Below are 12,487 nucleotides of genomic sequence, written 5' to 3'. Positions count from 1 at the left end.
TTATCCACAATCTTTTTTGCTGTCACCTTAATTAATACTGTTTGGTCTATAATTGGAATCTCTTAATCAAACAACAGATGAGAAGTAGTTAGGGCTAGAATATGAAGAGAGACCACACCCTCTGCTCTCCACCCCTCACCCCAACAACTAGGGATAGGAAGCCAGAGCAGGACCATCAGGAGCAGAGAGCTGAAGTGATGGCAGACACCAAGTGGAATCCAAAAGCCTGGGACAACTGTGGTCAGAGGCACCAGGCCTCAGGAAAGGCTGAAGCTTCAAAATCTCGCCTCGCCTATCCCCCCCTGCCTGAAGCAGAGGGTCTTCTCTGCCACTTCACCAGGCTCCCATCCCTGCCCTCCTTCTTTTAAATGGGTTTGGTTTATTTTGAGTCAAAAAAAGCAGAGAAACTAAAATGGCGGAAGAGGTAAACACCGGAAATTGCTGTCTCGCACAACCACTTCAAAAATACAACTAAAAGACAAAACGGACATCATCCCGAACCACAGGAAGGCTGGCTGAGTGGAAATTCTACAACTAGAAGGAAAGAGAAAAGCACACTGAGACTCAGAGGAGGTGCGGAAGTAAAGTGCAGAGGTACGGAGGCGCATGTGGAAAGGGCTGGCAACTGAGGACTCGGCTGTCTTTTTCAATCGGGAGCGAGACACAGGCTCCCGACATCTCTGAACTCCAGTTCAGGGCGAATCTCTGGGGACCCAGACTCATATGGGGAGAAACTGGACTGTCTGGCATCGGTCGGAACTCGAGGGCGGCTTTCTCTCAGAGGTGATTGCAGCGATTACTGGGACACTGAGATGCAGGGACTCTTAGGGTAGGACTGAGGAGCAGCCATAGCTGCTTGCTCCAACCTGTTGATCCCCAGAGACCCCGCCCTACCCAAGCTGCATGCAGAGGCTTTTGCATATAAAAGGCCCGGCCCTTTTCAATCTGAAAATTACCTAACAAACTACAGCTGGGTCAGAGAGACCCAGAACTTCCAAAAGAAGGCCCAAGGCCCCACAGCAGCTTGCATTGCTTCACAGCTGGGCCTCATCTGGGCACCTCCAAACCCCAAACAAAGAAGAGGAATCTGCAGATCTATCCATAGCTCCTGCTGGGTAGCCTCAGGCAGAGGCTAAATTAGCACCTCCTTAGAGATCCAAGAGCCAGTGTACCCAGTGGTCAGAGTGGGACCATCCAGATTACAACTCCTCAGATCCATAAGGGACACACTCAGGGGGCAGACTCAGTGAGCACCAAAGCCCCACTGAGGCAAGTATTGCCCCAGAAGGGTGTCTCCAGCACAGTTCTCCCACTGCAGACACAGCTGATTCTCACAGCCAATTGGCCTGGAGGTCAATTCCTCCCAGTGATACCTACAACAATCAAGGCTTAACTACAACAAGACTGTGCACACAGCCCACAAAGGGGTGCATCAAGAGTGTCCACCTTGATTATGCAGTCTCGAGGAGAACCAAGATGGCGGCATAGGTTAACGCCGGAGTTTGCTGCTTTGAACAACTACTTCAAAAGTGAAACCAAAAAACGGAAGGGACATCACCCAGAACCACAGGAACGCTGGCTGAGTGGAAGTCCTACAACTAGGAGGAAAGAGAAACGCAAACGGACACTCAGAGGAGGCGCAGTGCTGAAGTCAAATTCTGAGGTGCGGAGTGCGCGGAGCGGGCTGGCGGCGGAGGGCGCGGTTGTTGTTTTCAATCAGGAGGGAGTTGCAGACTCTAAGCACCAGATCCGGGCGAGTCTTTAGGGACCCAGACTCAAACGGGAGAAGCGGGACTGTCTGGCTTCAGTCAGAGCGAGTGCAGCTTTCTCTCCGAGCTTTGCAGCGGGTGCTGGGACTCAGAGAGGCAGAGCCCCTGGGGACAGGACTGAGAGCCGCCATAACTGCTCTCTCCGGCCCACCCTGTTGATTCTGTGCGACCCGCCCCGCCCAAGCCCTGCACAGAGGCATTTGCCGGATAGCCTCAGGCAAAGGCTAGATTAGCACCTCCCTAGAGGACAGAAGTTCTCTCACTGCTGACACAGCTGATTCTCATAGCCACTTGGCCTGGAGGTCAAACCCTCCCTGGAATTAGCTACAACAATCAAGATTTAACTATAAGACTGCGAACAAAGACCACTAGGGGGTGCACCAAGGAAGCATAACAAAATGCGGAGACAAAGAAACAGGACAAAATTGTCAAAGGAAGATATAGAGTTCAGAACCACACTTTTAAGGTCTCTCAAGAACTGTTTAGAAGCTGCCGATAAACTTAATGAGATCTACACGAAAACTAATAAGATCCTCGATCTTATATTGGGGAACCAACTAGAAATTAAGCATACACGGACTGAAATAACGAATATTATACAGACGCCCGACAGCAGACCAGAGGAGCGCAAGAATCAAGTCAATGATTTGAAATGCGAGGAAGCAAAAAACATTCAACCGGAAAAGCAAAATGAAAAAAGAATCCAAAAATGCGAGGATAGTGTAAGGAGCCTCTGGGACAGCTTCAAGCGTACCAACATCAGAATTATAGGGGTGCCAGAAGATGAGAGAGACCAAGATATTGAAAACCTATTTGAAGAAATAATGACAGAAAACTTCCCCCACCTGGTGAAAGAAATGGACTTACAGGTCCAAGAAGCGCGGAGAACCCCAAACAAAAGGAATCCAAAGAGGACCACACCAAGACACATCATCATTAAAATGCCAAGAGCAAAAGATAAAGAAAGAATCTTAAAAACAGCAAGAGAAAGAAACTCAGTTACCTACAAGGGAATACCCATACGACTGTCAGCTGATTTCTCAACAGAAACTTTGCAGGCCAGAAGGGAGTGGCAAGAAATATTCAAAGTGATGAATACCAAGAACCTACAACCAAGATTACTTTATCCAGCAAAGCTATCATTCAGAATTGAAGGTCAGATAAAGAGCTTCACAGATAAGGAAAAGCTAAAGGAGTTCATCACCACCAAACCAGGATTATATGAAATGCTGAAAGGTATCCTTTAAGAAGAGGAAGAGGAAGAAAAAGGTAAAGATACAAATTATGAACAACAAATATGCATCTATCAACAAGTGAATCTAAGAATCAAGTGAATAAATAATCTGATGAACAGAATGAACTGGTGATTATAATAGAATCAGGGACATAGAAAGGGAATGGACTGACTATTCTTGGGGGGGAAAGGGGTGTGGGAGATGTGGGAAGAGACTGGACAAAAATCGTGCACCTATGGATGAGGACAGTGGGTGGGGAGTGAGGGCGGAGGGTGGGGCGGGAACTGGGAAGAGGGGAGTTATGGGGGGGAAAAAAGAGGAACAAATGTAATAATCTGAACAATAAAGATTTAATTAAAATTAAACACACACACACACACACACACACACAAAAAGAGTGTCCACCTTAGATAATTGGGGAGACTGAGCCACTGGGCCCTATCGGACACCTAGCACAGAAAGCCACTCTATCAACACAGGGAAGCATAAAAAATACAGAGAAAAGAAACAAGTCACAAATGACAGAAATGGAGGAAAGCAAACTATGGATATAGAGTTCAAAACCACACTTATAAGGTTTTTCAAGAATTTTCTAGAAACCGCCAATAAATTTAGTAAGACCCTCAATTAGTCCAGTGAAACCGCCGATAAATTTAGTGAGACGCTCAAAAAATCTAGTGAGACCCTCGAGAATATGAAAAGGACCAACTAGAAATTAAGCATACACTGACTGAAATAAAGGATATTATACAAAGTTCTGACAGCAGACTAGAGGACCGCAAGAATCAAGTCAAAGATTTGAAATACAAAGAAGCAAAAAACACCCAACCGGAAATGCAAAATGAAAAAGGAATCCAAAAATATGAAGATAATGTAAGGAGTCTATGGAACAACTTCAAGCGTACCAACATCCGAATTATGGGGGTGCCAGAAGAAGAGAGAGAGCAAGATATTGAAAACCTCTTTGAAGAAATAATGACAGAAAACTTCCCCCACCTGGTGAAAGAAATAGACTTACAAGTCCAGGAAGGGCAGAGAAGCCCAAACAAAAGGAATCCAAAGAGGACCACACCAAGACACATCATCATTAAAATACCAAGAGCAAAAGACAAAGAGAGAATCTTAAAAGCAGCAAGAGAAAGAAACTCAGTTACCTACAAGGTAGTACCCATATGACTGTCAGCTGATTTCTCAACAGAAACTATGCAGGCCAGAAAGGAGTGGCAAGAAATATTCAAAGTGATGAATACCAAGAACCTACAACCAAGATTACTTTATCCAGCAAAGCTATCATTCAGAATTGAAGGTCAGATAAAGAGCTTCACAGATAAGAAAAAGCTAAAGGAGTTCCTCACCACCAAACCAGTATTATATGAAATGCTGAAAGGTATCCTTTAAGAAGAGGAAGAAGAAGAAAAAGGTAAAGATAAAAATTATGAACAACAAATACACATCTATCAACAAGTGAATCTAAAAATCAAGTGAGAGATGGTCCCAGTGAGGCTGAGATGGTCCCTGGGAGGCCAGGAAGGTCCCTGGGAGGCCGGGAGGCTGAGACAGTCCCTGGGGGGCTGAGATGGTCCCTGGGAGGCCCAGATGGTCCCTGGGAGGCTGGAAGGCTGAGACAGTCCCTGGGGGGCTGAGATGGTCCCTGGGAGGCCCAGATGGTCCCTGGGAGGCTGGAAGGCTGAGACGGTCCCTGGGAAGCTGGTGGAACCATGGGAGCCGCCCAGATGGCTTGGTCGATGGCCCGTGAACCAGCAAGCATCCCCACCTACAACTATCACACGAAGGGTGAGAGGGGCAAGGGCAGCTGTAGAGTTGCTTTCTTCTCACTTTTGGTAGCAAAACCCTCATTTTAAACATAAGAGGACACATTATTTTAAAAAGCCATTACGTGTCTCTGTACCCTTTCTGAGTAGAGCGTGAACAAGTCATGAGACAACTTTCCGAGCACAGGGACACAACGCAAATGGAAATAGCTACATCTTCCACAGGTATGACCTTTGATCAGGCAACAAAAAGTGTACACCTATGGATGAGGACAGTGGCGGGGGTGTGTGTAAGGGCAGAGAGTGGGGTGGGAACTGGGTGGAGGGGAGCTATGGGGGGAAAAAAGTGGAACAACTGCAATAATCTGAACAATAAAGATTTATTAAAAATATAAAATAAATAAAAATCAAGTGAATAAATAATCTGATGAACAGAATAAACTGGTGAATATAATAGAATCAGGGGCATAGAAAGGGAGTGAACTGACTACTCTCGGGGCGGGGGGAAGGGGTGTGGAGGATGTGGGAAGAGACTGAACAAAAATCGTGCACCTATGGATGAGGACAGTGGGGGAGGGGGATAAGGGCAGAGGGTGGGATGGGAACCGGGTGGAGGGGAGCTATGGGCGGGGGGGCGGGGGGAGAGGAACAACTGTAATAATCTGAACAATAAAGATTATTTTTCAAAAAAAAAAAAAAAAAGCAGTACAGGGCCCTAGCTGGTTTGACTCAGTGGATTGAGCATCAGCCTGTGGACTAAAGGGTCCCTGGTTCAATTCCGGTCAAGGGCAAATGCCCTGGTTTTGGGCTCCATCCCTAGTAAGGGATATGCAGGAGGCAGCTGATCAATGATTCTCTCTCATCATTGATTGCTTCTGTTTCTATCTCTCTCCCTTCCTCTCTGTAATCAATAAAAAAAATTATTTTTTTTTTAAAAAGCAGTACAAGCTCTGAAACTATTCCCAGCCCTATACTTTATAGTGGCTTACCCATGATTCTCAGGGTCTTGTCCCAATCTAAGAAATTCTACCATAGAAAGGCCTTTTTATTTTGGGGGGGGAAAGGGGGGGACGTCTTTAAACACCCCTCTACCTCCTTTCTGCCTGCTTCCCTTGAGTGCAGCCCAGATACTGAGCCCAGGGTCTTCTCCCTAAAGAGAATCAGGAAGGGAATGGCTGCCCTCTCTCATAGCTCTTTGACTACACTTTTTTGAGGACCTGATGCACTTGCCTTTATGGTCTGTGAGATACCGTCATATCTCTGCAATAAAGACTGTTTCAGATTGATTCTGTCAGCTGTGCAGGTGAGAGCCCCTAAACCATAAAGAAGCCCAACCTCCTCTTTTCTCCCAGTGAGCATGGAGCCCCAGCTGGGGTGATCGGTTTCTTAAGGAAGCCCTAGGAGTTATGGTCTCCCTGTGAAGGACTGGGTGCCCAGAGCTGGCTATATCTGTTCCCCACAAGCTCCAGCCCTGGTCAGGCATTGCGTGGGTAAAATAACTTTTTGTCTACCCAAATCCTTAAGGCTCCCCGAGCTCCTGAGTTTTGAAAAGCCCTTGTCCAGAGCATAGGCTGGTGGGGAAGGTGTATAAACCAGGGAATAAGCATGAAGGAGTTGGCATGGGGGGGAGAGGGCAGGGACGCTCTGAGGTGTTTCCACTGTGGCGTACACCTCCATGTCAGCAAGCCGCTGGCTGGGCCATTCATACCACAAGGCCCTGGGAGTGGGTCTTGATCTTGACAGAAGACAAGTCACTACCAATGCCAGGGCCTTGCCTCAGTGACAGCAGCTGTCAGGGACTGGGCAGGAATACAGACAGGGACCCCTCAGCACACAGTTGGATGCTTCACACCTTCCTCAACCACCTTCGCCACCACCTGAGTGGTACAGCCCTGAAGCCAATGTGAAAATAGGAAAGCTTGATGGTTGGGAGCCAGGCTCTGAAGTTCCACACTGGCTTGGGTGAGGTAAACTATCAGTGCCTGTGTTTTCTTATCCATAAAGAAGGAATGAGCCCTGACCGGTTTGGCTCAGTGGATAGAGCATCAGCCTGCGGACTGAGGGGTCCTAGGTTCGATTCTGGTCAAGGGCATGTACCTTGCTTGTGGGCACATCCCCAGTAGGGGGTGTGCAGGAGGCAGCTGATCAATGTTTCTCTCTCATCGATGTTTCTAACTCTCTATCCCTCTCCCTTCCTCTCTGTAAAAAATCAATAAAAATATTTTTAAAAATAAGAAGAAGGAATGAAATCGGTACCCATGCCCTTAGGGTTAACATGAGAATAAATAAGCTCATCTTTGTATCTGGCACATGGTGAGCATGACAGAAGTGTTAGCTCTGATCTTAGGGGAGCTGAGGGAGACATGAGCCCTAGGACCACGAAATACTCCTCAGCACCATCCCATCCCCAGCCCAGGCCTGGCAGGTGCTGGAGCTGGGAGGCCTGTGGGAGAAGGGAGAGACACTGACTGTAGGAATGGGTTGATTGTGGGTCCTGGAATGTGAGGACTCCTTCATGGCACCTTAAATGCAAGTGACCCCTAACCAGGCTGTGGCATGTAGCAGGCTGCTCAAGGAAATGCCAGTTAGAAAAGACAAGCACTAAGTTTCTGTTCTGCCCAGCCCCTTTGGGGCGGGAACTGCAGAGGCAGGAGGAACCTCAGCTGCCCTTGTAACAGGAAGTTGTTCTGTCACTCAGAGCGGGGAAGCAGAATCAGTTCAGTGGCTTAGGTGGCCTGGAAATCGACCCTTCTCCTCACCCCCAGACTCCTCTCTACCACAAACCCTATTCCCAGAAGTCACTCCATCCTTGTGAACTCGAAACTTCCAGAAGCCCCTGGCACCTTCCAGTTTGATGTCTTGCAGCAAGTTATGGTGAGTGGAGAATGAGACACAGATGCCCCTTGGACTCATCTGGGCCTGCCATTGTGCCGGTACCGAGGCCAGGGGATAGTTGGGCTCACGGGGGAGGCTGTGGATTGTACTGACCCTACTGAGTCACGGGGGGCCATGGAGCAGAGAGCTTGTGGGAAGCAGCAGGGACTTGGGACCAATACCAGCTGGTGAAGAGGCCCCTTCTCCCAGGCAGAAGGGTGCCCCAGCCCCCCTGGTGTCCATCGAGGACTTGAAGAACCCAAAGTTCATCGGCCAAGGCGGGTTCGGCACAGTGTTCCAGGCACAACACCAGACATGGGGTTACAATGTGGCAGTCAAGATCGTTGACTCGTGAGTGTCCCAGCTGCTGGTTGACTAGCCAGGGTCTTGCTGAGGCAGCAGGCTGCTATCCTGGGGAGGGGGTGGGGGGTCGGGGAGGGGCCTGAGTGGGGAAGGGAGGAATCTCCCCAGCAGAGCAAGACTCCAGCTCTCTCCTGGATATAGGAAGATGATATCCAGGGAAGTGATGGCCATGGCAAGTCTGCGTCACCCCAACGTGCTGACCCTGATGGGGATCACCGAGAAGCTGGAGTGGGACCATGTGTCGGGGCCGGCTCTGGTGACTCAGTTCATGGAGAACGGTTCCCTGGCAGGGTTGCTACAGCCCGAATGCCCTCGGCCCTGGCCACTCACCTGCCGCCTGCTGCAGGAGCTGGTGCTCGGGCTGTGCTACCTGCACAGCCAGAACCCCGTGCTTCTGCACCGGGACCTGAAGCCCTCCAACGTCCTGCTGGACCCAGACCTGCATGCCAAGGTCAGCCTGTCCGCATCCCCGCCCGGCTCCAGATAGGCTGTGCCCCAGCGCCGCTCCAGCCCCACCAACTGAAAAAGCATCTGCTGCAGCTCTGACTACTGAATACCCTCAGCATCTCCCTCTGGACACAGGGCTGCCACAGCCACTTCCACCTGCCCACCCACTAGGCTCTCCAAAGACCCATGGCTGGCAGCCCAGGCGACTCAGACTTTGACCCACCCTCAGAGGGGAGGCAGACCTTCAAAGCAAGGCCCAATTGGTCCTACTGTTTTCCTCACCCTCCTCACCCCCTTTACAAGGCTGGACCTGTACCTTGGGTGGGGTTGGGGGCGGGGGAAAGAAGAGGATTCTGGAGCTGCCTGGCATTATCCATCCCCTACTTCCTCCTCCTTCCCTTCCTTTGCAGCTGGCAGATTTTGGCCTGTCCACATTTCTGGGAGGCTCACAGTCAGGGGCAGGGTCTGGGGTGTCAGGGGGCACCCCAGCCTACTTGGCCCCAGAACTATTGGCTGATGTAAACCAGAAAGCTACTATGGCCAGTGATGTCTACAGGTAAGACACCCATGCCGAACACACATCCCCAGTTTTTACACCTCTCTGGGCCCTTCTAGGGGAAGGTGTATGAAAGAAAAGTTTTGCCAGATGTTGGGAGAGGCCTCAGCTTTTTGTCTCTTGCAGCTTTGGGATCCTAATGTGGGCAGTGCTTGCAGGAAGAGAAGCTGAGAGTAAGACTTTAAGCAGACTATTGGATCCTTAACCCCAGGCGCCCTCCTCCTGAAAGCCCCCAAGCCCTCCACTTCCTGCTTACCTGCTCAGACTGTCCTACCCGCTCCTCCTCTCCCCTTGGACTACACACCCTGCCCCGTTCTATGAGGGAGCAGGTCGCCCCTCCTACTCCGAATGCTTTCTCTTCATGTCCCCACCCCACCTCAGTAGTGAACCAGACATCACTGGTGCAGCAAGTTGTGTGTGAGGAGCAGAAGCGGCCCCCACTGACAGAGCTGCCCCAGCCCGGCCCTGAGACTCCTGGCCTGGAGGGACTAGTGGAGTTGTTGCAGCACTGCTGGAGCCATGAGCCTGAGGACAGGCCTTCCTTCCAAGGTAAGCTGGCCACTAAACTGGCAGCTGGGTTGGGCCTCAATCTGTCAGCAGAGGGCTTTCCCAGAGAAAGAAGTTTTGCTCACCTGCCACCCACTCTGCCTTCTCTCCAGACTGCCGAACAAACACTGAGACAGCCCTCCACCTGGTACGAGATGAAGCTGGTACAGAAATGGATGCTGCAGTCTCCACAGTGAGTACCCAACACCAGCCCCAATCTGAGGGCTGGGAAGGAACGGTACCACATGGCTCCCTTGGCACCCAGTGACTCCCCGCTGACCACTGCTTGTTATGTCCTAGCCCTCATCCCACTCTCCCCACCTCATTCCTGATTCCCTGACAGCAGTTTATGGGCCAAGAGATGTCTTCCTAGGGTGTACACTGGCTCTCCCACCCCCACACCCAGCAAGTTCTCCCTGTCCTTGCAGGTGAAGAAGTTCCTGTCAGAGTACAGGAACAGCAACAGGTTGTCTGCCCCTGAGCCAGGCTCAAGGGGGACAGAAATGGATGGCCGTGGGGCAATCCCTGATTCCAGGGTCTCTGACATGCTGAAAAACCTGAATCTGAAAGGGCCCCCCAGCTCCGTTCTTGAAAAATGTGGAAACCTTCCTGAGAAGATTGAGGCCCAGAAAAAGCATGTTCCGCATGCCAGGGCAGCAGGGGCGCCTTCGGACTCAACTGCCCAACTTCCCCCAACTTCAGAGGCCTCATCATTCAGAAACCGGGTGCCCAACCCCACCTCGGCTTGGACCCCAGGTCCTGGACCCCAAGGAATTCAGGTGAGACTTTGGCAGGACTAGGGGATGCCCATTTTGTCCCCTTTTCAGGGAAAACTTGGGACTGAGGAAGTATGCTCTGGAAAGAGGCCTCAAGACAGGGAGCTTGAGAGCTCTGTGTTGTTCACAGGGGGCTGAGAGAGGTGGCACCAACTGGCCTCCCGAGGAGCCAGGACCAAGTCCAATACCAGGTAACCATACCCACTCCTTCTCTCCCCCCCTTACCCTCCCCTCAATTCCTCTACCAGCTCCATCCTCTATTTAGACCATATATAGAAGCCCTCTTTTGAAGCTCCTGTGTGTGGGGTGCTGCCAGCTCCTACCCAAGGAGGGGTAGAAAAGGGGAAAGAAAGGGCTAGAGGCCACTTACTCGAATCTTCTCATTTCATAAATGAAGAAACTGCTACTCTTTGCGATTGGATCCTGCTGAGATCACAGCAAAGCCTGGATTTGTCCTAGGCCTTCTAGCTCCCCAGCACCAACTCTGTGAACCCCCAAATTCCATTGTGGTTATGTCAGTACTGAGGGCTTCCAAGCAGAAAAGATCCAATACCCGGGTCAGAAACATCAGCTGCCACCACTCTTGAGCTTCTGCACACCCAGTTCTGAAGGGGCAGTCTGCCCAGAAAGGCAAAGGCATCCCTGATACCTTCCCTGGGAGGCCCTGAGACCCCGTCTCTGCATTTCCCCGGCGCGAACACGCGAACACGAGGTGCTGCTGCTCCTCCACTCTGCTGCTCCTCCTAACTAAGTTGCTGAAGACTTAACCCTCACACTAACACCTCTGTTTCTTTTCAAGGGATAAGGTTCCTTTCCATCAATAACTGCTGTTTCCAAGGAGTGCAGGTTGGAAACAACAACCACATGGTGATATCTGATGTCTCGGATGGAGCTGGCAGCACCCCCACCACCACAAATAGCTTCCAAAGAAGTGCCAGAAGAACATAATGCCTGCACTGGGCCACAGGGCCAGTATTATAATGACAGAAATTGAGGAAGCATCTAAACTGACTCCTGGACTTGAAGCAACTAGCTGAGGTTTTCTTTGAAGGCCACCAGGCCTGCACCCAAACTGACTTTGTGCCCCCAGGAATCAATAAAGTAGTGGTATTTTTTTAAAATTCTTTATTGTTTAAACTATTACATATAGTATTACATATGTCTCCTTTTTCCCCCATTGACCTCTCCCCGTTCCCCCCCCCGGAACTCCTCCTTGCATAGGCCCTCACCCCATGCATACAAGTCCTTTGGTTGGTCTCTTACTCCCCTGCCACCACCCTCCCCTGCCTTCCCTCTAAACTTTGATGGTTGTTTGATGCTTCTATGTCTTTGAATCTATTTTTTGTTCATTATATTCCAAAAATGAGTGAGATCATGTGATATTTATCTTTCTCTGACTGACTTATTCCCTTAGCATAATGCTTTCCAGTTCCATCCATGCTGTTGCGAATGGTAAGAATTCTTTCTTTTTTACCGCAGTATAGTATTCCATTGTGTAGATGTACCAAAGTTTTCTATCCACTCATCTGCTGATGGGCACTTACACTGTTTCCAAATATTAGCTATTGTAAATTGTGCTGCTTTGAACATAGGGGTACATCTGTCCTTTCTGATTGGTGTTTCTGATTTCTTGGGATATATTCCTAGAAGTGGGATCACTGGGTCAAATGGGAGTTCCATTTTTAACTTTTTGAGGAAACTCCATACTGTCTTCCATAGTGGCTGCACCAGTCTGCATTCCCACCAGCAGTGCACCTGTGTTCCTTTTTCTCCACATCCTCACCAGCACTTGTCTGTTTGTTGATTTGTTCTGACAGGTGTGAGATGATATCTCATTGCTGTTTTGATTTGCATCTCTCTCAGATGATTAGTGACTTTGAGCATGTTTTCATATGTCTCTTGGCCTTCTGTATGTCCACTTTCGAAAAGTGTCTAAGTCCTTTGCCCAGTATTTGATTGGATTGTGTATCTTCCTTTTGTTAAGTTGTATGAGGTCCCTGTAAATTTTGGAGATTGAATCCTTATCAGAGATAACATTGGCAAATACACTGAGTGGCCAGATTATTATGACCGGCCAGATTATTATGACCACCCCATCAGTACTTCATTGACACTTCCAAAAATACTGAATATTGAAAACTTCCTAAGC

The 12,487-nt window shown here is 49.5% G+C and overlaps 1 protein-coding gene across 3 annotated transcripts; it reads left to right on the top strand.

The window, feature by feature from the left end:
* The first annotated feature begins 7,453 nt into the window (after window positions 1-7,453).
* Window positions 7,454-11,427, top strand: RIPK3 (receptor interacting serine/threonine kinase 3). Of its 3 annotated transcripts, none has more exons than XM_059709133.1 (10): window positions 7,454-7,650; window positions 7,861-8,001; window positions 8,155-8,464; window positions 8,871-9,016; window positions 9,143-9,189; window positions 9,401-9,565; window positions 9,676-9,755; window positions 9,991-10,341; window positions 10,469-10,529; window positions 11,138-11,427. In XM_059709133.1, exons 1-10 carry the CDS (start codon window positions 7,631-7,633, stop codon window positions 11,284-11,286), a joined length of 1,470 nt encoding a protein of 489 aa, XP_059565116.1. In that variant the 5' UTR covers window positions 7,454-7,630; the 3' UTR covers window positions 11,287-11,427. The 3 variants fall into 3 exon arrangements, with proteins under 3 accessions (XP_059565116.1, XP_059565107.1, XP_059565125.1); XM_059709124.1 differs by having other exon boundaries at window positions 9,398-9,565; window positions 11,138-11,425; XM_059709142.1 differs by having other exon boundaries at window positions 7,454-7,654; window positions 7,865-8,001; window positions 9,398-9,565; window positions 11,138-11,425.
* Window positions 11,428-12,487: the final 1,060 nt, after the last annotated feature.

Source organism: Myotis daubentonii, chromosome 1, assembly GCF_963259705.1.
Source record: "Myotis daubentonii chromosome 1, mMyoDau2.1, whole genome shotgun sequence".
NCBI lineage: Eukaryota > Metazoa > Chordata > Mammalia > Chiroptera > Vespertilionidae > Myotis > Myotis daubentonii.
This window is presented reverse-complemented; position numbering and strand designations above follow the sequence as displayed.

Excerpts from the sequence above, each read along its gene's own strand:
- RIPK3 (XM_059709124.1), top strand. The coding sequence starts at position 7,631 with ATGTCTTGCAGCAAGTTATG. Across the intron at positions 8,002-8,154 it reads GCAGTCAAGATCGTTGACTC|GAAGATGATATCCAGGGAAG; the intron begins GTGAGTGTCCCA and ends TCCTGGATATAG. Across the intron at positions 8,465-8,870 it reads ACCCAGACCTGCATGCCAAG|CTGGCAGATTTTGGCCTGTC; the intron begins GTCAGCCTGTCC and ends CTTCCTTTGCAG.